The sequence below is a fragment of the Lagenorhynchus albirostris genome, chromosome 1, assembly GCF_949774975.1.
Source record: "Lagenorhynchus albirostris chromosome 1, mLagAlb1.1, whole genome shotgun sequence".
NCBI classification, from domain to species: Eukaryota; Metazoa; Chordata; class Mammalia; order Artiodactyla; family Delphinidae; genus Lagenorhynchus; species Lagenorhynchus albirostris.
The window spans coordinates 27,512,758-27,538,588 of NC_083095.1; the positions used below are offsets into that span (position 1 = coordinate 27,512,758).

The 25,831-nt window shown below is 41.1% G+C and overlaps 1 protein-coding gene across 2 annotated transcripts in view; it reads left to right on the forward strand.

The window, feature by feature from the left end:
• TMED10 (transmembrane p24 trafficking protein 10) overlaps window positions 1–25,831 on the forward strand; it is a 44,715-nt gene that overhangs the window by 13,199 nt on the left and 5,685 nt on the right. For both annotated transcript variants that reach the window (XR_009537634.1, XM_060134679.1), the window contains exons 2-3: window positions 5,676–5,787; window positions 11,090–11,163. Coding sequence is in view for 1 of the 2 variants with exons in the window: in XM_060134679.1 (XP_059990662.1) it covers window positions 5,676–5,787; window positions 11,090–11,163 (186 nt within the window). In the remaining variant the exon portion in view is untranslated. The remainder of the gene's footprint in view (window positions 1–5,675; window positions 5,788–11,089; window positions 11,164–25,831) is intronic.

Genomic DNA, 25,831 nt, shown 5'->3' on the forward strand with positions numbered 1-25,831 from the left:
TGCCTAGAATCGTCCAAGAAAATCCAATTCTAAATAAGTCTTGTTTTCCCAGTGGACCTGTATTCTCACTTATTTGATGGTTTTGGTGTGAGTATTCACATATTCTTGACATCAGCTACTGTGCATATACATACAATTAACACTTTCTTCCCTACTTTGTAAGTTGTGAACTTTGGTTTGCTTTTCTTCAGAAGGTGTTATCTAGAAAGAAATCTTTATTACTTCCCATTCCTTGATGTCATATGGGCAAATTTTATGCCTTGATATTACCTTTGGTTAAGAACTTTACAGTAAGTTTTATGTTTTTATTGTTAAGGGGGAATCCTTTAAGGGTTTGCTGTTATAGTAGGTGAAAGTGGCAGTTATCATATTACCAAGGTGGTTCTCTAGTAGAATTTAAGAAGAAAAAATAAAATCTCTTAATTTTTGAGAAACCAGGTGATCTTTTAAAGTGATCTGTAATCAGAACATTTTAATTAAAGAAATTTAAAACCATTATTTTGGCCTATTAGACTTTGCCGGCTCTGGCTAGTCACTGAGATTTGCCCAGTTTTTTTTTTTTTTTTTGCGGTACGCGGGCCTCTCACTGTTGTGGCCTCTCCTGTTGCGAAGCAAGAACCCGTGTCCCCTGCATCGGCAGGCGGACTCTCAACCACTGTGCCACCAGGGAAGCCCTTTTCTTTCTTTTTTAAGGTCAGTGGCTTGGCTGCTTAATAACTGCAAAGTTATGAACTACGTGGGAAACCTTCTGATTTTCAGAAAAATTCTGGGATCTGTTAGAATCCCCAACTGTCCATAAGAGCCTAACATGAAGGTTAAATTGTCAAGTTGCCTGTCTGGATTTCCAGATATCTGGATAGATACCCTTATATAGTTGTGTCATCTGAAGGTCATAGGGAGTATAGAAATGTGGAGACACTGATGGAAATGTGATCATTATCACACACTATTTCCAGGAGGTAAATTTCATGCTGATAAATGGTATAGGCAGTGATGGGTGTTTTGCCTTCAGCCTCTTGTAAAATATTTGCGTCTTTAGTACATTTTCAGATGTCATAGAAAGAACCAGCAATGCAAGTGGTTCTACCATGACTATAGTTCCTCAGTACAGTGTAGAAGAAGACAATTTAAACAATTTTTACTCCTTCCGAGAACCAGTTGGAAGTGTGGATTGTATTCGAGTCTTTCAGAAAAACATGGGAGACTTCTTAATTCATTTTGCAAAGTACTCAATGAAGGATTTTTGCCACTGCTTAATAAGAGTTTTCTGACCTGTACCTAGGATCCTTTGTCATCTAAAGAGGCTCCTGTCCTTAAATAATTTTTTTTGAAGAACTCTTTTAAAATCTTAGGAGAGGGGCTTCCCTGGTGGCTCAGTGGTTGAGAATCTGCCTGCCAATGCAGGGGACACAGGTTCGAGCCCTGGTCTGGGAAGATCCCACATGCCGCGGAGCAACTAGGTCCATGAGCCACAACCACTGAGCCTGCGCGTCTGGAGCTTGTGCTCCGCAACAAGAGAGGCCACCATAGTGAGAGGCCCGCGCACCGTGATGAAGAGTGGCCCCCGCTTGCCACAACTAGAGAAAGCCCTCACACAGAAACGAAGACCCAACACAGCCAAAAAATTAAAAAATATAAAAATAAATAAATAAATTTAAAATAAAAAATAAATAAAAGTATTCTAGGGCACAGGTATTAAAAAAAATCTTAGGAGAATGCAAAGAGATCATAAGCTATTCTTCTAGGAAATAACCTGGTTGGGCAAATTTATGCCAAGTCTTGTAAGTCTGATTAAGTTGAATTGTCCTTTGTTTGGCTTTTTCTTTTAGTTGATAATTCAGGAAAAGTATCACATGAACAAGAGGCCTTTAGGAATTTTCAGGGCTAAATATTCCCATGCAGATTGTTTATTTATTGCTGACTTCAAGGCCTCTACCTTGTGGCTGCCTGCTAATCCCTCTAAGGTGGAGAATGCAGACTGAACAGTGCCATGTCCCACTCAAGAGGACTCTCAGACTCTCTGACTTGCACCAACCCAAAGAATCCATCAGATTCTGTTAGTCTTTCTTGGCTTCTGTGCATTCCACTTCCTTCAGCCATTCCTGCTGTGGGGCTGCAACATGGAATGCGGAAAGAGCATAGGTTTTAGACCCTATCTTCAAACCTACCTACACAATTTATTAGCTCTGTGATAATGAACAAGTTACTAAGTTTCTGCCTCAGTAAAATGGGGATAATAAGACTGGCCTCTCTGGGATTGTTGTGAGGATTAAAGACTATGTAGGTAAAGTTTATAACATAATTCCTTAATCGCCGTATCCTTCCAAACCACTCAGTTGTAGACCCCAGACCTAAATCATATAATACTTTTCTTTGCTCCTGCATCCTGGCTGCTAGGTGCGGCCACTAGAAATCCATGGTCCCTGATCTCAGCTCTCACCTCAGTGCTGCCCAACAGTTCTTTTGTGTGATTTTAGCCAGCTTTCTTCCCGTCCTATGCAGAGGTCAGATGTCGGTGGCCCAGAAGTTGTTTCTATAGACATTTTTTTTTTGCGGTACGCAGGCCTCTCACTGCTGTGGCCTCTCCCGTTGCAGAGCACAGGCTCCGGACATGCAGGCTCAGCGGCCATGGCTCACGGGCCCAGCCGCTCCGCGGCATGTGGGATCCTCCCAGACTGGGGCACGAACCCGCGTCCCCTGCATTAGCAGGCGGACTCTCAACCACTGCGCCACCAGGGAAGCCCCTATAGACATTTTTTGTTTGGCCTTGAGATAGTTTTTCAAATGTTGGGATTGGTTGTGAGGATTTCAAATAACAGTTAAAACGTTTAGGTTCTTTTGGAGAATTAGATTGTCTGAAAAGCTGGCATGCCATGGTAGTAATTGGTTTCTCCCTTGAGACCGGCCTATCTCCTGTCTGCCACATTGTTCACCACACCCCGTGGACTTGTGCTGGCCCGTTAGACTCAGTGTATGCTGCTTGCTTGGTCTTTGTGGGCATTCACTTTTTGGTCTTGTCCTGTGGGCTCTCCAGTTTTTTTGTTTGTTTAAGTATTTATTTAGTTATTTAGCTTGCGCCAGGCCTTAGTTGAGGCGTGCGGGATCTTCGTTGCGGTATGCATACGGGATCTAGTTCCCCGACCAGGGATCAAACCCGGGCCCCCTGCATTAGGGGCGCAGAGTCTTACCCACTGGACCACCAGGGAAGTCCCTGGGCTCTCCGTTTTTATTTTATTTATTTATTTATTTATTTAAATTTATTTTTTTTCTCCATTTTTAAAATTCCTCAGATGTGGCCCCTTCTCTCCATACACAAAGCCTTCATCATCTCTAACCTGGAGTACTGGGTTAGTGTCCTAACACATCTTCTTATCTCTAGTATTGTCCCTCTTGAGTCTGTCTTCACAGTGTTATCAGATTTATCTTTCTAAACTGCAAGTTGAATCGCATCACTCTGGTTTCAAATTCTTCATTGCCTTTTCCACTTTGTGCACAATAAACTCCTTAGCATGATGTTGTAGTTCTACATGATCTGGCTAGTATCTCTCCAGCCACTTAACCTCTCTGTGCCTCAGTTTCCTCCTGTGGAACATGGGAGAAAAAATACTTCTTACCTGTAGGGTTATAGTGAAGATCAAGTAAAAAATGCATATAAAGGCCTTGGCACAGTGCTCAGCATTTAGTAAGTGCTTAATAAATATTAGCTATTAGTGTTACGATGATACCATGTTTTTGTTCTGTTTTGTTTTTCTGGACCTAAGCCTTCATATTTGCTGTCTCTTCTACCCTGAATGTCTTTACTCCTATTCTTCCCTTGATTGCAACTCATCCTTCATGACTCAGCTCCTGTGTCACCTCCTCCACGATACACTCTGTGACCCTCCATAATCCCATGGCACAGACGCACTCTCCACACTGCAGCGAAGTTGTCTCATTTCTTATTCTTCTCCTATTTATACTCTTAAGCCCTTCGAAGATGGGAACCATCTTCCACATCCTATTTCTCCAGTGACCAGTGCAGATCCAGGCATCTTAAATGTTTGACAAATTAATGAATGATCAACATCATTCATGGCAGAAGATACTTGGTTAATATTACTGCTGTTACTCTTAGGGAATTTAGATGTGCCATCATTTCAAATTTGTCTATTTTTTATTTTTTATTAACCCATCATTTATTTATTAACCCATCATTTTTTTTATTAACCCATCATTTCAAATTTGTCTATCAGTGGTAACTATTCTTTCGTTATGTTTTTCTTCACAAAACTGAAATAACTTTATTTCTGACCATAAGTGATACATGCCTTTGTAGAAAAAAAAATTATAAAGAAATCTCACTGCTCAGAAATAACTAGTGTTATTAAAGTGCTTTAAATATATAGGTTTATATGTATACTATTCAATTTTTATATTTAAAATCTCATCTATAATTGAATCTTGTTTTACAAACAGCATTAGAACGTCCAGTTTAATATAATTAATCCACTATTTTTGTGTTCTACATTTCAAGTAGCTTCCTGTCTTAGGTCATGAAATGTGCCTTCTGCCAAGACAACCATGTGCTCTAGAAAAGAAGCCTGAGACCCGGTCTGTCATATTACTGTGTCAAGCCCTTGCTTTATATGCGACCGTTCACTTACCAATATATGCCGCTTCGTCTGTGCTTACAGGCCGTTCTGTAGGAATGGAGCGGTTAAAGTTTGGAAAACTAGAGGCAACAACCTGGAAGACAGGAATTATCATTTGTGGAAGCCAAAGATGTCTTTTTTAGGAGTAACTTCTTGTTTATCCCCCTGCCTTCCCCCACCCCTTGTAGCCATTAACATAATCCACATAAAATCTGCAGGAATAGCTCTGCCAGATTTTTCCTCCAGGCATGCCTTCTTTTCCTTCACTCCTTGTGTCAGGTGCTCCATTTCCACTCTCCACCCCTCCCCCCAACCGTGTGTCAAGATTTGTTTTAAACAGGAAATGTGTTCATATGTATCTTTCTCCTTTTTGTATATTCTTTCAGTAATTATCCACTTCCATTTTCCCTTTCTAGGAAATGATACTGATCTACATTCTATAAAGTGAACTTTTGCTAATAAACCCACTTTATATCAACTATTATCAACTGTGTGAAATTTGCTGTATTTGGGTTTCACCTTCTAATCCAATTCCTCTCTTTGGGAATGGTTGGACCATAGTGATCATAACAGACTGTGTTGTTTTTTTTTTGATAAATTTATTTATGTTATTTATTTGGCTGCATTGGGTCTTCTTTGCTGTGCACGGGCTTTCTCTAGTTGCAGCGAGCGGGGGCTACTCTTCTTTGTGATGCATGGGCTTCTCATTGTCGTGGTTTCTCTTGTTGCAGAGCACGAGCTCTAGGCGCGCGGACTTCAGTAGTTGTGGCACGTGGGCTTCAGTAGTGTGGCTCGCGGGCTCTAGAGCGCAGGCTCAGTAGTTGTGGCGCACGAGCTTAGTTGCTCTGCGGCATGTGGGATCTTCCCAGACCAGGGCTCGAACCTGTGTCCCCTGCATTGGCAGGCGGATTCTTAACCACTGCTCCACCAGGGAAGCCCTAGACTGTCTTTTATAGACAGTGTTTCTTTCCATTTCTCCAATTTCTATAAGTTCTCTTCCCAAGTATTATTTGCTGCCTGTTCTTACTTACTTTTTACTTTTAGATTACAGATTCTGCTGGCCATATTCTGTACTCCAAGGAAGATGCAACCAAGGGGAAATTTGCCTTTACCACTGAAGATTATGACATGTTCGAAGTGTGTTTTGAGAGCAAGGGTAAGTAAATCAGAGTATTTTCCCTGAATTAAGCATCATCTTCTAAGCAAGTTAGAGCATGAACTTTCTCTCTTGGTCTGGGCAAGAAGAGGAAATGAAAACTACATTTGCTGGAGTGCACACACATATAAGTGAAAGTTGGCGAATTGGTAGAGTTCTTCATGTGCAGGAGAAGGCATTTCTTGAATCCTGTGATATACTTGTCTTGAATGATAGAGTTGAATTTGGTATAGATGCTAGAAAATAGTGCATTTATATGCTAGTGACATGTTTTCTTTGGGATTAGAAGTAGGGTCTGTCTGACAAATAATGTATCGTCAGAAGCAGTTTCGATCTCCAGGGCACTTGCTATTTCCTAGTCCTGATAACTTGCTGTGGCTTCTTCTGTGCATCTCAAGGCCAAGAGTCCTTAGTAACTTTTAGGCTGATTGATTACCTGATGGCTTCTGTGCTCAGTGGTTGGGGACTTTTTCACTCCCTATTCTTCAGCTTCAAGGACACCAGACTCTAAAAGCTGTATGCATTTATACCTGTTATATTACTTGGGACCCTTTAGGGGCTGCAGGACACAAAAACATAACTCAAACTGGCTTAAAGAGGAAGACGAGAAAGACCATGTGACTCTCTGAACAGGGAGGTCTACAGTGTGGTACTGACTTCAGGCAGGGCTGTATCTTGGGGTTTTAACGGTATCATTGGAACCTTACATTGTTTTTAGTGCTTCCTCTTTTTGCCTCCATTTGACTTTATTCTCACGCTTTCTCCGTATGGTAGCAAAAGGACTCCTGGCAATTTTACATTTATAGAATGTTCAGAACATACGATCCTAGAAGAAAAGCAAGCACCTTTGCCAACACCTCCAACATATTCCCAGGAATAGCAAAAGAACCAGCTGCTTTTAACAGTTAACCAGAAATTGACCCCTGATCTAAAGTGGGTCAGTTTAGCCTAAAAGCTAAGGGAGTTTGCCTGAAGTAAATGGAATAATAGATTAAGAATAGAAAATTAAAAGACTGTAATAGTGATTTCATGACTGATACCCTTCTCCCTGCTCCCACCCCTGCTAGTTCCAGGATGTCTCAACAGTATTCTAGACATTTCCACATGGTTGTGCTATTCTTACCTCAAAACTCAGACATCTAAGACTGTATTCATGACCTACTCTTTCAAATTAGTTCCCCTCACTCATCAGTATTAACACCATCCTTCCAGTTACTTGGGCTCACATATTTGAAATTACATACTTTTGTCTTTTCCAGTCTGTCATCAAGTTATGCTGATACTTCTTTCAAAATACCTCCTGTATCTGCCACCACACAGATCTGAACTCTAATCTTTCAAATCATGGATCTTGTCATTAGCCTTCTAACTGATATCCCTGCTTTTAATATATCCAAATACTGCCACCAGATTTATCTCCTAAAACACATCTTTCATTATGTCAGTCCTTTTTCAAAAGCTTTCCCTTCTTTGTAGTGGCAGTAATATTCCTGTTCTATAGAATGAAACACAGAATCATGAAATTTTCAAGCTAGAAGGGATTTTAGGCATTATGGCTTTTAATAGTCTTTATACTCTTGCTCCATCCAACCTTATCTTCCTCTGCCCATCAGGCCCCAGTCATTCTGGTTTGCTCTGCCTTCTAAACATGTCACATTTATTCATTTGTTGGAATGCTCTCTTCCCATATGAACATAGGTTTACCTTTAGTTTTGGGGGTTTTTTGTTTTTCTTTTTTAATATTTATTTATTTGTTTGTTTCGGCTGTGCCAAGTCTTAGTTGCCCCACGTGGGATCTTTGTTGGGGTGTGCTTAGTTGTGGCATGCAGACTTCTTAGTTGCAGCATGTGGACTCTTAGGTGCGGCATGCATGTGGGACCTAGTTCCCCTACCAGGGATCGAACCTGGGCCCCCTGCGTTGGGAGTGTGGAGTCTTACCCACTGGACCAAAGGGAAGTCCCTACCTTTAGTTCTTTTAGAATGCATCCCTCAGCCGTTCTAGTCTGCTTGATATCTCAGTCAATTGATTGATTCATCCATCACTGTTCTAGGTGTTGGGGATATAGCAGTGAATAAAACAGAAGTCTCTGTTCTCAGTGGAGCTTACATTTTCATCGGAGCAAGCAGACAATAGACAAATATAAGTCAAATGGGGGCTTCCCTGGTGGCGCAGTGGTTGAGAATCCATCTGCCAATGCGGGAGACACAGGTTCGAGCCCTGGTCCAGGAAGCTCCCACATGCTGCGGAGCAACTAAGCCTGCGCGCCGCCACAACTACTGAGCCTGTGCTCTAGAGCCCGCGAGCCACAACTGCTGAAGCCTGTGCGCCTAGAGCCCATGCTCCGCAATAAGAGAAGCCTTGCGCACCACAACAAAGAGTAGCCCCCACTTGCCGCAACTAGAGAAAAGCCCGCGTGCAGCAACGAAGACCCAATGCAGCCATAAATTTATTTATTTATTTATTAAAAAAAAAAAGAAGTCAGATGGTAATGAGGGCTTTGGAGAGAAAGCAAACACCTTAAGATGTTGAGCATGTCTCAGAAACAGCAAGGAGGTCAGTGTGGCTTCCTCTGAATAGTGCATCACTTACTGATTGGATTGTTTATTTAAGTATTTGAATATATATATATCTCACACACACAGCCTTGTGTTGTTTAAGTGTCTCGTGTATATATCTTACATTCCCAATTTTGAACTCTTTGAAGGCAGAGATTATCCTTTGTTCTGAATTTCTTATATGCTGATGCCGTGCATGTAAATGCCTAGGAACTAGTTCAAAAATGTGTGTGTATATACGTATAAATGTATGTGTACACACACACGTTATAGCCAGCGCTCAATTTCTAGTTTCATTTGTGTTTATTCAGCTGTTTATTCTGATGTGGAGACCTGATACCTTATAGTCTTTGGAGCACCTTTAAAAGACTGTCTATTTGTCAGGCAGAGAGAAATTTCAAAGGGTGTTTTTACGAAGGAGACCCTTTATGGCCATGATGTCAATTAAGGGGATGGGCTGGCTGTTCTGTGCAAGAAATTGTATGGTCTGGACTCAGATGGTCTGTGGTTTTGTGGTTTCATTCGTGTTTGAATAATGCTAAAGCTGTGCTGTGGCAAACAGAGATAGCGAGAAGAGTCTGTTAGGAAGAGAATATCTTGATCATTCCGACCAGGCGGAGCTGTGAGCTGCTTGGATTTCACAACTTTTTAAGTGAGGAAGGAGAAGCAAATATTTGCATTGAATCTCTTACGGGCAGTGCTGTGATCAGGATTGCACATTATATTTGGGAGAAGATACCTTTCTGGGTGTCACTTTTTGTTTTGCTTTCTTTTTTGGAAACCTAATTGGTTTAATGCTCAGAAGGTATCTGTGACTTGGCTTAGTTTCTTTCTTTTTCTTTTTTTTCTTTTTTAAATAAATGTATTTATTTATTTTTGGCTGCATTGGGTTTCCATTGCTGCATGCGGACTTTCTCTAGTTGCAGTAGGCGGTGGCTACCCTTTATTGCATGTGCAGACTTCTCATTGCGGGGGCTTCTCTTTGCTGCAGAGCACGGGCTCTAGGTACGTGGGCTTCAGTAGTCGGGGCGCACGGGCTTAGTTGCTCTGCGGCATGTGGGATCTTCCTGGACCAGGGCTCAAACCGGTGTCCCCTGCATTGGCAGGCGGATTCTTAACCACTGCGCCACCAGGGAAGTCCTTGGCTTAGTTTCTTGATCCTACCTATTCAGTCTTATAAGCTTTCAAATTGATCTTTCTAGTCTATCCAAAAGAACTTCTTTACTGTCTTTTAAACATGCCACAATCCTTTCAATAGCTGTCTTTGTTCATGTGTTCCCTTCTGTCCAGATTACTTTGTCTGCCGTCAGGTGCTACCTCTCAAGTGAAGTCTGTCCACAACTAATCTCTTCCCTCTTCTAACCTTTGCTCCATAGCTGGGATTGTCTGAACCATTTTTGTTTTTTCCTTAAAGTTTTATATGCTTTGCATTTTTACTGTAGCTGGTATGCATATTTATGTCTTAGATGCCCATAGAATTATTTGAAGGCAGAGATTGCAATCTCTGTTCTAGCGCCTTGTGAGTTCTCAATGAGTAGTTTTTGAATTGACATTTCAGAAAATCTCCAGTGTTTCTCAGGGTACAGTACCATTCTCTATGGCTTATGGCCTCAGGAACCACGATGCTTAACTGGCAATATTTCCCAAAACTCCTAATTTCATGCAGGCAGTTTTTAATTATACAAAAGTAATCAGGTGAATTCCAGGAGATTGAGACTGAGCAGTTTTCTGGGCCTCTTTTGAATCTTTCCCTTTCTCCTACTTGATGAGGTAAGAATAGAATTAATTCCTTTTTTTTTTTTTTTTTTTTTTGCGGTACACGGGCCTCTCACTGTTGTGGCCTCTCCCATTGCGGAGCACGGGCTCCGGACGCGCAGGCTCAGCGGCCATGGCTCACAGGCCCAGCCGCTCCTCGGCATGTGGGATCTTCCCATACCGGGGCAGTGGACTCTCAACCACTGCGCCACCAGGGAAGCCTGAGTAGAATTCCTTTTGATCAAGCTGAATCAGATTATCTTTTCTAATATGAACATTGCTCTGTTGGTCCTACTATCCCAAATAGACTTTTCTGTTTGTAAGAAGTATCCCTGAGAATTTTACTCTTACTGTTAAGTTTCTTCTTGGGCTCTTCTAAAGGCTTTGTGGGAATAGTCCCATAACACTTTATTTACCTATTGAAATGGCCTTACATTGACCAAAATGTTTGAAATAAGTGGAATAGTAGACAAATCCTGTGTACTTTTCAGTACTCATATTTGTATTAAGTAAATTCAAGCTTAGCATATACCGAGTAATCTTTCTCTCAGAATTTCACAGGTCAGCCTTTTCAGATGTGGAAATGTTCCTTTTCAGCCTAAGTTGGTGCCCTCTACCTATTGGTCTATATGCCACTCAATTGTGTGCTGTTGTGACTTTCATTTCCTAATCCAGTGAGCCTGTGTGTTTTCTCTTGCCCTGTTCTGTTCCTCTGTAGTACCAGCTGCAGTATCTTGTGTCCTGCTCCCTCAGAGATGTTTGCCAGCAGCATGTTCTTGTCACTTTCTGGCACCCCACACAGATAGAGGCTTTGTCTGGAATGCTTGTGATTTTTAGCCAGAGCCAGGAATTTTCTGCAGCTGAGTAGGGGGAGGAGTTGCCGCTGTTTCCCTCTATTGAGAGGGTAGGGCTTAGGGAGAGGGAGGGTGGGTGGGTGATTTCCCGGAATTTTAAACATTCCGCACAATGAATCCTTTGATTTCTTTCTCAGGAACAGGGCGGATACCTGACCAACTCGTGATCCTAGACATGAAGCATGGAGTGGAGGCGAAAAATTACGAAGAGGTATGTCCTGCTGTAACAGCCAGTAGAGGCAGTAGCTTGCTGTTCTGTGAGGTTTCTGTGACCTAGTCAGGCCAACAGGCTGTGCTTTGCCCGGGAGGCTGTGGTTTTCTCAGCAGTCATGTGATAACCAGCTTGATATAAAAAGTTATGTTAACAGCCTTGAATAATAATTCTGGCTGTGCTGTCAGCCAAATGACTGGACCAACTGTCCCATAGAAATGTTGGTGTGATAAAACCCAAGCATATGCCATTAATGCTCTTGAGTCGTCTGAAACCAGATATATATTTATAATTTTTAAAAGCTGGAATTCATTTATGTTAATGTTCAAGGTTAAGAAAAGTGATTTTTAAAAAAATTCCTATGGCTTTTATTCCCCGACTGACAGCTATGTATATAGCTAGGGCATAGATTCAGTGCTGTTTTAGACTTGAACAGTTGTGCTGTCTTTGAGAAACACAATAATCAAAAGTAGCTTTTAGTTAAAATAATTTCAAAGAGAGAGCAAGATGGAAGAAAAAACTGCAAGAGACTAGCAGTTTTGCTGACAGGAAGTATTGTAGAGAATAAAAATAGGCATTTATTTGGGTGGTAGGGAGGTGGAAGTGTGCATAGAATTAGGGGAAGGGAGACCAAGCCCTTTTAATCTCAATTATTGTGAGAGACTCTGAGGGCAGCACAAAATGGTTCTTCAAATGAAGAGCACCTTTGAAAAACCACAAGAACTATTTAAGACTGGAGGATTGATCTTTACAGAAAGATAAGAGTGTTTGTACCAAGATCAGTCTTTTTACAGCAGTACCTGAAGGCATGAAGAAGAGGTGGGGTACAGGAAATGTAAATGGCTTTTGAAGAATGTAAACTGAATAAACAAAGGAAAGTTGTTTTAAGTGATTTAAGAGAATTTTCTAGGAATGTTGGAACAGGAGAAGTTATTCTATCTTTGGTCAGAACTTGGAAGGGAAATATCCTAAAATGGAAGATTGGAAGCGACTGGCTGGTTCTACGACAGGAAGTAGTACTACAATGATTGCAGCTCTCCAGGTCTTTCCTCTTTTTTTCCTAGTTCATGTGTGTGTTCAACTGAACAAAACTAGACTGAGTTATTTGTAGGGAATAAACAGGAGCAAGTGATGCAGTTGTGAATGGAAGACAATTCCTAGTGGAGACTTTGATTTGCTTGTTTCTGTCTCCAGGCTAGTTTAAGTAAAAGAAATAAAGCAAGAGCTTCTTTGTTTGATGAACTTAAGAGTAAACTGAAAAATCCAAGAATCCTAATTATATCTAAATAAGATCATGTAAGTTAAAGCACTGTTGTACGGTATAAAACACTACGAAAAATGTTGTATTATCTTGAGGTAGAAGAATAGGTAAAATGATTTTCAGTTTTTGAGTACTGCTGCTATATTCTCAACCTCAGATTGCATATTAGACATAGCTTGTTTTTCTCTAAAACAGATGGTATTATTGTGAGTTTACATATAGAATGATGTGGACGTCACTATCGTATGGCATTTTACTTTTTTATTATTTTTTTAATATATCTTTATTGGAGTATAGCTGCTCCACAATACTGCGCTAGCCTCTGTCACACAACAAAGTGAATCAGCCACATGCATGCATACATGCCCACGTCCCCACCCTCTTGAGCCTCCCTCCCACCCTCCCTATCCCACCCCTCTAGGTCATCACAAAGCTCTGAGCTGATCTCCTGTGCTATGCAACTGCTTCCCACTAGCTATTTTACATTCGGTGGTGTATGTATGTTGATGCTACTCTCATTTCGCCCCAGCTTCCCCCTCCACCCCGTGTCCTCAAGTCCATTCTCTATGTCTACGTCTTTATTCCTGCCCTGCCACTAGGTTTATTAGTACCATTTTTTTTTTAGATTCCATCTATATGCGTTAGCATACGGTATTTGTTTTTCTCTTTCTGACTTACTTCACTCTGTATGACAGACTCTAGGTCCATCCACCTCACTACAAATAACTCAATTTCGTTTCCTTTTATGGCTGAGTAATATTCCATTGTATATGTGTGCCACATCTTCTTTATCCATTCATCTGTTGATGCACATTTAGATTGCTTCCATGTCCTGGCTATTGTAAATAGTGCTGCAAGGAACATTGTGGTACATGTCTTTTTTTGAATTATGTTTTTCTTAGTATATGCCCAGTAGTGGGATTGCTGGGTCATATGGTAGTTCTATTTTTAGTTTTTTAAAAAACCTCCATACTGTTCGCCATAGTGGTTGTATCAATTTACATTCCCACTAACAGTGCAGGAGGGTTCCCTTTTTACCACACCCTTTCCAGCATTTATTGTTTGTAGATTTTTTGATGCTGGCCATTCTGACTGTTGTGAGGTGATACCCCATTGTAGTTTTGATTTGCATTTCTCTAATAGTGATGTTGAGCATCTTTTCATATGCCTCTTGGCCATCTGTATGTCTTCTTTGGTGAAATGTCTATTTAGGTCTTCCACCCATTTATTTTTCTTTTTTTTTTTTTTAAGCAGAGGTCTTCTTAGAAGCCCATATGATTTTAATTAATTAATTAATTTATTTATGGCTGTGTTGGGTCTTCGTTTCTGTGTGAGGGCTTTCTCTAGTTATGGTAAGCGGGGGCCACTCTTCATCGCGGTGTACGGGCCTCTCACTGTCGCGGCCTCTCTTGTTGCGGAGCACAAGCTCCAGACGTGCAGGCTCAGCAGTTGTGGCTCACGGGCCTAGTTGCTCCGTGGCATGTGGGATCTTCCCAGACCAGGGCTCGAACCCGTGTCCCCTGCATTGGCAGGCAGATTCTCAACCACTGTGCCACCAGGGAAGCCCCCTTCCACCCATTTTTTAATTGGATTGTTTGTTTTTTTGATATTGAGCTCCATGAGCTGTTTGTATATTTTGGAGATTAATCCTTTGTCCCTTGTTTCATTTGCACATATTTTCTGCCATTCTGAGGGTTGTCTTTTCGTCTTGTTTATGTTTCCTTTGCTGTGCAAAAGCTTTTGAGTTTCATTAGGTCCCATTTGTTTATTTTTGTCTTTATTTGCATTACTTTAGGAGGTGGGTCAAAAAAAGACCTTGCTATGGTTTATGTCAAAGAGTGTTCTTCCTATGTTTTCCTCTTAAGAGTTTTATAGTGTCTGGTCTTACTTTTAGGTCTTTAATCCATTTTGAGATTATTTTTGTGTATGGTGTTAGGTAGTGTTCTAAATTCATTCTTTTACATGTAGCTGTCCAGTTTTCCCAGCACCAGTTATCGAAGAGGCTGTCTTTTCTCTTTTGTATGTTCTTGCCTCCTTTGTTGTAAATTAGGTGGCCATATGTTCGTGGGTTTATCTCTGGGCTTTCTATCTTGTACCATTGATCTATATTTCTGTTTTCGTGCCAGTACCCATACTTTTTTTTTTTAATTTATTTTTTTATACAGCAGGTTCTTATTAGTTATCCATTTTATACATGTTAGTGTATATATGTCAATCCCAATCTCCCAATTCATCACACCACCACCACCACCATCACCCCCGCCACTTTCCCCACTTGGTGTCCATACGTTTGTTCTCTATATCTGTGTCTCTATTTCTGCCCTGAAAACTGGTTCATACTGTCTTGAATACTGTAGCTTTGTAGTATAGTTTGAAGTTGGGGAGCCTGATTCCTCCAGCTCTGTTTTTCTTTCTCAAGATTGCTTTAGCTATTTAGGGTCTTGTGTGTTTCCATATGAATTGTAAAAATATTTTTCTAATTCTGTGAAGAATGCCATTGGTAATTTGATAAGGATTGTATTGAATCTGTAGGTTGCTTTGAGTAGTATAGTCATTCCCACAATACTGAGTCTTCCAATCCAGGAACATCGTATATCTCTCCATCTGTTTATGTCATCTTTGATTGCTTTCATCAGTGTTTTATAGTTTTCTGAGTACATGTCTTTCACCTCCTTAGATAGGTTTATTCCTAGGTATTTTATTCTTTTTGTTGTGATGGTAAATGGGGTTGTTTCCTTAATTTCCCTTTCTGATTTTTTGTTGTTAGTGTATAGGAATGCAAGAGATTTCTGTGCATTAATTTTGTATCCTGCAACCTTACCAAATTCATTGATTAGTTCTAGTAGTTTTCTGGTGGTATCTTTAGGATTTTCTACATATAGTATCATGTCATCTGCAAATAGTGACAGTTTTACTTCTTCTTTTCCAATCTGTATTCCTTTTATTTCTTTTTCTTCTATGATTGCCGTGGCTAGGATTTCCAAAACTATGTTGAATAAGAGTGGCTAGAGTGGACACCCTTGTCTTGTTCCTGATCTTAGTGGAAATGCTTTCAGTTTTTCACCATTGAGTATGATGTTTGCTGTGGGTTTGTCATATAAGGCCTTTATTATGTTGAGGTAGGTTCCCTCTATGCCCATTTTCTGGAGAGTTTTTATCATAAATGGGTGTTTAATTTTGTCAAAAGCTTTTTCTGCATCTATTGAGATGATCATATAGTTTTTATTCCTCAGTTTGTTAATGTGGTGTATCACACTGATTTGTGTATATTGAAGAATCTTTGCATCCCTGGGATAAATCCCACTCGATCATGGTGTATGATCCTTTTGATATGTTGTTGGATTCTGTTTGCTAGTATTTTGTTCAGGAACTTTGCATCTCTGTTCATCAGTGATATTGGTCTCCAATTTTCTTTTTTTGTGGTATCTTTTTCTGGTTTTGGTATCAGGGTGATGGTGGCTTCATAGAATGGATTTGGGAGTGTTCCTCCCTCTGCAATTTTTTGGAAGAGTTTGAGAAGGATCGGTGTTAGCTCTTCTCTAAATGTTTGGTAGGATTTGCCTGTGAAGCTGTCTGGTCCTGGACTTTTGTTTGTTGGAAGATTTTAAATTACAGTTTCAATTGGGAGATTGGGATTGACATGTATACACTGATGTATATAAAATGGATGACTAATAAGAAAAAATAAATAAAAAACAAAAAATTACAGTTTCAATTTCATTGCTTGTGATAGGTCTGTTTATATTTTCTAATTCTTTCTGGTTCAGTCTTGGAAAATTGCACCTTTCCAAGAATTTGTCCATTTCTTTGTGGTTGTCCATTGTATTGGCATATTGTTGTTTGTAGTAGTCTCTTATAATCCTTTGTATTTCTGCGGTGTTGGTTGTGATTTCTCCTTTTTCATTTCTAATTTTATTGATTTGCGTCCTCTCCCTTTTTTTCTTGATGAGTCTGGCTAACGGTTTATCAACTTTGCTTATCTTCTCAAAGAACCAGCTTTTAGTTTTACTGAACTTTGCTATTGTTTTCTTTATTTCTATTTCATTTATTTCTGCTCTGATCTTTATGATTTCTTTCCTTCTACTGACTTCGGGTTTTCTTTGTTCTTCTTTCTCTAGTTGCTTTAGGTGTAGAGTTAGATTGTTTATTTGCAATTTCTCTTGTTTCTTGAGGTGAGATTGAATTGCTATAAACTTCCCTCTTAGAACTGCTTTTGCTGCATCCCATAGGTTTTGAGTTGTCGTGTTTTCATTGTCATTTGTTTCTATGTATTTTTTGATTTCTTCTGTGATCTCTTAGTTATTTAGTAGTGCACTGTTTAGCCTCCGTGTATTTGTGGGTTTTTTGGGGTTTTTTTTGGCTGCATTGGGTCTTTGTTGCTGCGTGCAGGCTTTCTCTCGTTGCAGCGAGCAGGGGCTACTCTTCATTGTGGTGGCTTCTCGTTGCAGAGCACAGGCAGGCTTCAGTAGTTGTGGCATGAGGGCTCAGTAGTTGTGGCTCGCGGACTCTAGAGCACAGGCTCAGTAGTTGTGGCACACGGGCTTAATTGCTCCACGGCATGTGGGATCTTCCTGGACCAGGGCTTGAACCCATGTCCCCTGCATTGGCGGGTGGATTCTTAACCACTGCGCCACCAGGAAGTCCCTGTATTTGTGTTTTTTACAGTTTTTTTCCTGTAATTGATTTCCAATCTCATGGCATTGTGGTCAGAAAAGATGCTTGATACGATTTCAGTTTTCTTAAATTTTCCGAGGCTTGATTTGTGACCCAAGATGTGATCTATCCTGGAGAATATTCTGTGTGCACTTGAGAAGAAAGTGTATTCCACTTTTGGGTGGAATGTTCTATGAATATCAATTAAATCTATCTGGTCTGTTGTGTCATTTAAAGCTTGTGTTTCCTTATTTATTTTCTGTTTGGATGATCTGTCCATTGGTATAAGAGGGGTGTTAAAGTCCCCTGCTATCATTGTGTTACTGTCAGTTTCCCCTTTCATGGTTGTTAGCATTTGCCTTATATATTGAGGTGCTCCTATGTTGGGTGCATAAACATTTATAATTATTATATCTTCTTGGATTGATCCCTTGGTCATTATGTAGTGTCCTTCGTTATCTCTTGTAACAGTCTTTATTTTAAAGTCTGTTTTATCTGATACGAGTATTGCTACTCCAGCTTTCTTTAGATTTCCATGGAATATCTTTTTCCACTCCTTCATTTTCAGTCTGTATGTGTCCGTAGGTCTGAAGTGAGTCTCTTGTAGACAGCATATATATGGGTCTTGTTTTTGTATCTATTTGGCCAGTCTGTGTCTTTTGGTTGAGGCATTTAATCCATTTTACATTCAAGGTTATTATTGATACGTATATTTCTATTACCATTTTCATAATTGTTCTGGGTTTGCTTGGTTTGTTTTTGTGGGTCTTTTTCTTCTCTGTGTTTCCCACCTAGAGAAGTTTCTTTAGCATTTGTTGTAAAGCTGGTTTGGTGATGCTGAATTCTCTTAGCTTTTGCTTGTCTGAAAAGCTTTTGATTTCTCTGTAGAATCTGAATGAGATCCTTGCTGGATAGAGTAATCTTGGTTGTAGGTTTTTCTCTTTCATCACTTTAAGTATATCCTGCCACTCCCTTCTGGCCTGCAGAGTTTCTGCTGAAAAGTCAGCTGATAACCTTATAGGGGGGTATCCTTTGTATGTTATTTTTTGTTTTTCCCTCACTGCTTTTAATATTTTTTCTTTGAATTTAATTTTTGTTAGCTTGATTAATATGTGTCTTTGTCTGTTTCTCCTGGGGTTTATCCTGGATGGGACTCTCTGTGCTTCTTGGACTTGGTGACTTTGGACTTTCCCATGTTAGGGAAGTTTTCCACTATAATCTCTTCAGATATTTTCTCAGACCCATTCTTTTTCTCTTCTTCTGGGACCCCTATAATTCAAATTTTGGTGCGTTTAGTGTTGTCCCAGAGGTCTGTGAGATTGTCTTTTCATTCTTTTTTCTTTATTCTGCCCCTCAGCAGTTATTTCCACGATTATGTTTTCCAGCTCACTTATTCGTTCTTCTGCCTCAGTTATTGATTCCTTCTACTGTATTTTTCATTTCAGTTATTGTGTTGTTCTTCTCTGTTTGTTCTTTAGTTCTTCTAGGTCTTTGTTAAACATTTCTTGTATTTTCTCAATCTGTGCTTCCATCCTGTTTCCAAGATTCTGGATCATCTTTACTATAATTACTCTGAATTCTTTTTCAGGTAGATTGCCTGTTTCCTCTTCATTTATTTGATCTTTTAGGTTTCTACCTTGATCATTCATCTGTGACATATTTTTTTGCTGTTTCCTCTTTTTTTTTTTTTTTTTGGATGAGTGGGATTGTTCCTGTCTTACTGGTTGAGGCTTTCAGCACTGGACTTTGTACGCTGTTGGGTAAAGTTGGGTCTTGGTGCTGAGATGAGGACCTCTGGGAGACCTCACTCCGATGAATATTCCCTGGGGTCTGAGGTTCTCTGTTAGTCTGGTGGTTTGGACTCGGAGTTCCCACCACAGGAGCTTTGGCCTGACCCCTGGCTCGTGAACCAAGATCCTGCAAGCCACACGGAGTGGCAAAAAAAAGGGGAGGGGGGAGAACGATGACAAAGAAAAAAAATAAAATTAGACTAGGAAACTAGCAGATATGTTATAAAGAATATAAAAATTAAAATATAGTTGAAACAACCAGAAGGTAAAACAGAACCACAGTAGTAAGAAAGGAGGAGAGGGAAAAAAAAAAAGAAAGGTGGAAAAGGCCTTGGCTGTGGAGGGTGGGACCTAAGCAGGGGCGGGGTTTGGGTGGTGGGTGGGACCTATGCTTAGGACTTATGCTTAGGGCTGGAAAAGGCCCTGGGGTGGGAGTGGGGGCGCTTAGGCTCAAGGAACAGAAGGGGCTGAGAGGATGGGGGACCCCACCTGGGAGCTCAGCAGGTCTCCGGGCTCAAGTGGGCAGGGCCATCCCAGAGGGCCCCCTCCCACCTGCCTCTCCTGATCTCCCTGGCCTCCCTCCTATGCCCCCAGGACCCTCGCAGCCCCGAGGGGGCCTCTGAGGGGGTAGGAACCAGCCCGAGAGCCAGGCAGACTTCTGCCGATTGGGCAGGGGATAGCATGCTCCCCACTGATCTGAGCCCCCAAAGGTCCCTCCAGGCGTGGGAAACCCTCCCCCCTCAGCCACCCCTCCGGAGCGCTGGTCCTATCTGGCCTCCACTTCTCCCCTCTCAGTCCCCCCACATCCTACCAGTTCGCTTGGGGTTTCTTCCCGTCACCTTGGGCGTGGAGGTCCCCCACCAGCATCCCGCAGGCACCCTAGTTTTGGGGAGACGCAGACTCCACGTCTTCCCACACTGCCATCTTGACTCCGCCCCCCCCCCACGTGGCATTTTAGAATCCCCATACCTCCTGGAATTTCCATCATCCTTGGACTTTGTTGACACTGGGAAAGGGCCTTTATCTTTCCTGACCTTTTACTTAACCCAAGAGGGGAATCCCTAGCAGAAAGGAAACCACAGTGCTTCCTTTCCCTGCTTCCTGCTTCGGAAGTCTGGCACGTCCTAAGCCTTTCTTTACGCACATGGTTACAACACAACTCTAAATTCTCTTTCTTAACCAAGAAACTCCTCCCACTGCTTTCTTCGGTGGTCTACCTCCCCACTCCCCCACCCCACAAAAAGCAGATCAGACTGAGACAGAGGAGGACAAGTGGTTATTACACAGGCCAAAGACTAGCCCTTTTCTCAGTCTGTGGCTAGACTGCCTTAAACCTTGCTCAGAAATAGCTATTAGTTGTCTCTGGGCTAACGCCTGTGACAAGAACATGGATAATAGAAGCACTTGTTGAGTGGTTAATTACCAGAGAGCACTGAGCCTATGTAGAGGTTTTGAGGCATTTAATTTCAGGCCCTTGAGACAAGGGAGAGACTTTATCTCCAGAGGATTGCGGCCCTTCAGCATCAGTATTTAGATTCAGGAAGGTGGCACATTTCTTTTAATGTGTTTTTCACATCACAGCTCTCCCTCACATTTGCGGACTTCATAATTCTGAAATCCCATGTGGTCCTGTAAGATTCAGTAGTAATCGCTGTCTAAATAGCTGGACAGAGTACCACACTACCTACTACATTGTTATGGAGGATTAGTTAATGCATGTGAATTGCTATGTAAACACGATACAAATGTAAGGTGAAATTATTTGAAGGCAGAATGGTTGCCATTTTGTAAAGAAGCATAGGCTTGTAGTTTGAATTCTTTAAAGAGAAAGAATGTGTATTTCCTCAGAAATAAAGCACTTTTGATTCCCTCCATTGTATTTTAAGGACCTCTCACCCCTATCAGAGGGTGGCATTTGCCCCTCAGAGGGTGGCATTTTTGTAGAATCAGTATGTGAATTGAGCCATTTCTTTTTAGTTTGTGGTCTGTGAACTAGAACAGCGGTTTGGAGGGACTTACTGTCTAATCTTACAGTTGTGGGAATGAAGGCAATTATCCCACCAAGAACGAGCTGTCTGACATATCCTCTTAACTCTTGGGCTGTGTATGTCCCCTCTTGCTTGGATGTCCACATTTTCAACTCAACTAAAGTCATGTTTTGCCTAGGGGTCTATTAGTATGCCATTTGCTACCAACAAATACACCAAAAACACAGTTGCACTTGTTGGAGCAACAGCTGAAGGCTTTCCAAAGGTTCTGTTTCTCTGAATGCCCTCATGAAGGAGGAACTCTGGTTTTATATACTTGATCCAAAATCCGTTTCTTGACATAAGTTAAATGAAATACCATGGGTAAGGCACCTGACACATAGGTGATCAGTTCAGTAGATTTTAGTTCCCTTCTCCTACCCCTTCTAGAAACTGCCAAATGGCTATGACCGAGTAAATAGGATCTTTCTAAATTTCATTCCTTTAGCCCTAAGGTTGGCAGTATTAGCTGGACTTATTTTGCACATTGTTGACCTTTTGACCTTCGTTGAAGAAGCCTGTGATTCACATGCCCCCATGTATAAGTAGACTTGCCTTTGGGTGTACAACTGTCTTCATTATCTTGATTGTGTTAGACTGGATGGTCTCCACTTTTATTGCTATGCTTCTAAAATTTGCAGGGGCTGTGGAGTGGGGTGTGGAGATAACAGAGTCATTTGTCTGAATCTGGCTCTCCTCAAGAAGCTTCTCTCTTGAGTTTCTCAGTGTTCCACCAAGGGAAAGAATCTAGTGATTCTCTAGAGGCTGGTTTCACATGTGTGTTTTAAGAAGCAGTCTTTCAGATTTAATACCCTTCCTTGGTACAATTACATAGAACTCTGAACTCTTTAGATTCAGATCATCATTAGAGGAATGGAAGATTTGGATATGGTTTAAGAAGAGTAATTTTACGGTTATTTTGGAGGTGTCGTAGATACACAGGGAAAGCTTTTCCAAGCAATACCTACCATTACAGATGAAGAGTGATAGATATTGTGGTAGAGAGAACTTTTTCCTAGGCAGTGTGCCTGGTGAAGATGAATGCTGAGTGAAAGTAAATGCAGAGTGCTCTTAACATACAGGGAGTGTGTGCTTCAGGGGACCAGCAGCACATAGCTGCTATGAGAATGTTGGCTCCTTAAAGAAGGCGTAGAATGAACCTAATGGGTTTGCTACAAGTGTGTACCATGTATCAGGCATGTGGAACTACACAAGGTGTATATCATTCTAATTCTGTTGAGTTCAAGATCCAAACTAGTGTGGGGGAAAAGGATAAAAAGCAAAAACAATGTGAATATGACAGTATATGATTGAGTGTTAATTGTGTGACACAGTCTGAGTGTTGTAGGGCATTAGGGAAGAGGGAATCAGTGTTAACAGTAGTGGTTAAAGGAGGCTTCATGGTTAAGGCTGGAAAGATAGGTACCATTTGGATACACTGCGTGTGTATGCTTTTGGAAGTCAGGGATTCATTTTTGCTTACATTTTACAGCAGAGCTTTGCAGTTTTGATGCTAAATGCTTTGGTGACCCTGGGTAGGGAGTCAAGAGACCGTGGTACTGCTAGTCTTGGTCTTCCCCTCAAAGGACTGAATAACTTTATGGAATCATGAGTTTCCTCATTTGTAAAATGAAGTCTCTGGTAGCTCTGATATTTTTGATTATTTAATGGTTAAATGCAGCCTACAAGGGAAATGCTACCTCCTAGCGGAGAACCTATGGTACACATTGGCAAATAGGGTTTGCTTTTATCAGACTGTTGGCAAAACACACATCATCCTTCCAACCTTGGAAGAGAAAAGTAGACCAGAATAATGGCCTGCCTTCGTGAGATGTGTAATTTCACATTCTTACAGACACTTTGAACATTGAATCAGATGTTTTGAATAGCAGAATAACAGTCAGTGGGGATATTGATAGAGGTTTTCTTATTAGCTTTTTGTACTGACTGATATAAAGTCTTGATGATACTCTTATTATTATTATTTATTTGACTGCATTGGGTCTTAGTCGCAGCATGTGGGATCTTCGTTGTGACGCTCAGGCTTCTCTCTAGTTGTGTGCAGGCTCCAGAGTGCGTGGGCTCGGTAGTTGCAGTGCGTGGGCTCGGTAGTTGCAGCGCGTGGGCTCTCTATTTGTAGTGCACAGGCTCAGTAGTTGTGGTGCACAGGCTTAGTTGCCCCGCAGCGTATGGGATCTTAGCTCCCCAACCAGGGATCGAACTCGCGTCCCCTGCATTGGAAGGCGCATTCTTAATCACTGGACCACCAGGGAAGTCCCTTGATGATACTCTTTGAATGCTTAGTCCTGGGCAAGCGAAGAGGGTCTACTTTAAAATACTTAGGATAATTTGTTTTAAAATTTTATTCTATTAGTTATAAAAATTAGAGTAATGCAGTATGAAACCTATGAAGCTTGACTGATAAACTGGACAACTTACCCAGATCCTTGTGGTCTACTATAGCACATTCACTTCACTTTTGATCCAGATAAAACTTAGTCTAGTCATCTGGTTTTCTTCACCAAATTTTTTGTTCCTACAGAATAAAATATAAACTCAGACTTGGATTGCAATTCTAGCTCAACCAAGCTCTGAGACCTTGGGCAAGTTATTTAACACTCTGAGCCTTAATTTCCTCATCTGAGAAATTTAGGAATAATAATATTCACCATATATAGGATTATGTTATGAGGATTAAGTGAGAGTATAAGATATAAAATACGGATCACATTCTGGGTATATAGTAATAGGTCTAATTCATTATATTACCTTCTTCATCCTCATCCTCAATTTAGCTCCAGCCTAACTTTTTTTTTTTTGTGGTACGCGGGCCTCTAACTGCTGTGGCCTCTCCCGCTGCGGAGCACAGGCTCCGGACACGCAGGCTCAGCGGCCATGGCTCACGGACCCAGCCGCTCCGCGGCATGTGGGATCCTCCCGGACCGGGGCACGAACCCGTGTCCCCTGCATCGGCAGGCGGACTCTGAACCACTGCGCCACCAGGGAAGCCCCAGCCTAACTTTTGAGGCTTATATTTGCTGTTACCCATCACCTACCCACAAGCTCGCATGCGCACACACACACGCACATCTACCTACTTTATGGCTACTCATGGCCTCCTAAGCAGGGCCTGCACTTTCTTCCCTACATGTTTTGGTTTGCAGGTTCCCCTCAGCCTTAAATATCTGTCTCTCCCATCTCTTAAATTCCTGTACACCTTGTATGACCCAACTCCCCCACTTCCTGTTAAGCTTTCCTTTATTCTTCCAATTGTTATTAAGTTCGTGCTACTTTCTTTGCATTCCACTTTCAATGTGTACCTTTGTTGTAGAAGTTAATACATAGTGCTTTATATTATGGTTGTAGCTTTTTAGGTGAGCCTCTCCACGAGACTCTGAGCTTCTTAGGAGCAGAGATCATAATTTATCTTGGTGCCTTGCACATAATAAGCCCTCAAAAAAACACTGTTAGGGTATTAACATGTTAAAAAACAAAACAGAAAAACCTTTTTACATTTGTTTTGATTTCTAGGTTTAGATTAAATGTAGAAATATATTCATTATTTTTGTTATTTCCACTGAGTATCCATGATATGTTAGATGGTTGAAATAGCAAGTTGGTTTTCAATATTGTTTTAGTCTTTTGGCAATTCTTTACGTTCGCTGGATTTTAAACTAATATCAAGAATAAAGGTAGTTATCAGGCAGAGATGTTTTTTAGGGAAAGAGACCTTCATCCCACTCAGGAAGTCTGCAAATAATTTACTGAAATAAGGGCAGGATTGAGTAGGGATTTCATTGAGAAAATGAAATCGACTTGGATGATATGTTATGAATAGAAGTATAGAGTCTACAGTAGGTCCTATACTAGAAAAGGGGTTAGGAAATTGAATGATTAAGTAAACAGTGGCCCATATGCCATATGGAGTACTATGTAGCAGTTAAGAAGTAAGTATGAGGTGAATCTACAAGCACTGAAGTTTTTGCGGTAAGCGGGCCTCTCACTGTTGTGGCCTCTCCCATGCGGAGCACAGGCTCCGGACGCTCAGGCTCAGCGGCCATGGCTTACAGGCCCAGCCGCTCCACAGCATATGGGATCTTCCCGGACTGGGGCACAAACCTGGGTCCCCTGCATTGGCAGGCAGACTCTCAACCACTGCACCACCAGGGAAGCCCAGCACTGAAGTTTTTGGAAAGATTTTATTAAATGAAAAGAAGGAGGCCTTAGAACAACATATACATTATGATCGCATTTATAAGTATGTTTTTAATTATATTTTCTTATGTACATTTATATACATACAAAGGCGTAAATAGTGTGTTATCTTCTGACAAGGTCTAGAAAGATATACACCAAGTTCATAACCACCTCTGGGAAGGAATGTGTGGATGTGGGGATCGAGGAGCTGTGAAGATGGGCCTTTTGTTTTTGTTTCCTTTGCTTCTGAATAATTTAAATTCTTTAGTAAGGGAACATATTTATATGTTTCTTGTATAGCTAAAAAATAAATGAAACACCAGAAAGGAAAAGGATTGGGACAGGTTTGGGGGACTGTATTCTACAAAGACTATTCTCAGTACCAAATTTATTTTCATTCCATCCTCCTTTTTGGGGTTTTAGGCCTTTGGGCTATTGTCATTTAACCAAAAAAAGGGTGGGGAGTTAGAAGTAGTCTTCAAAGTAATTTTTAAGAATATTATTTTCAGCTGGCAGAGAGAGGTACAGCCATAGTTTCACTTGCAGTTCCTTTTATAAGTTTCTGTTTAAGGAGCCTTAAAGCACTTATCTCTAAAGAGGTATCATGCTGTTGCCTTCATACTATCTCATTCAAGAAGCTTTGGAGGGGAAAGCATATACCAGGAGGGAAAATGTTAAACAGCCAAAGGTTCAGCTTATTATATATGTCTTGTATCTTTTTCCTGGGGGGATTTCTTTGC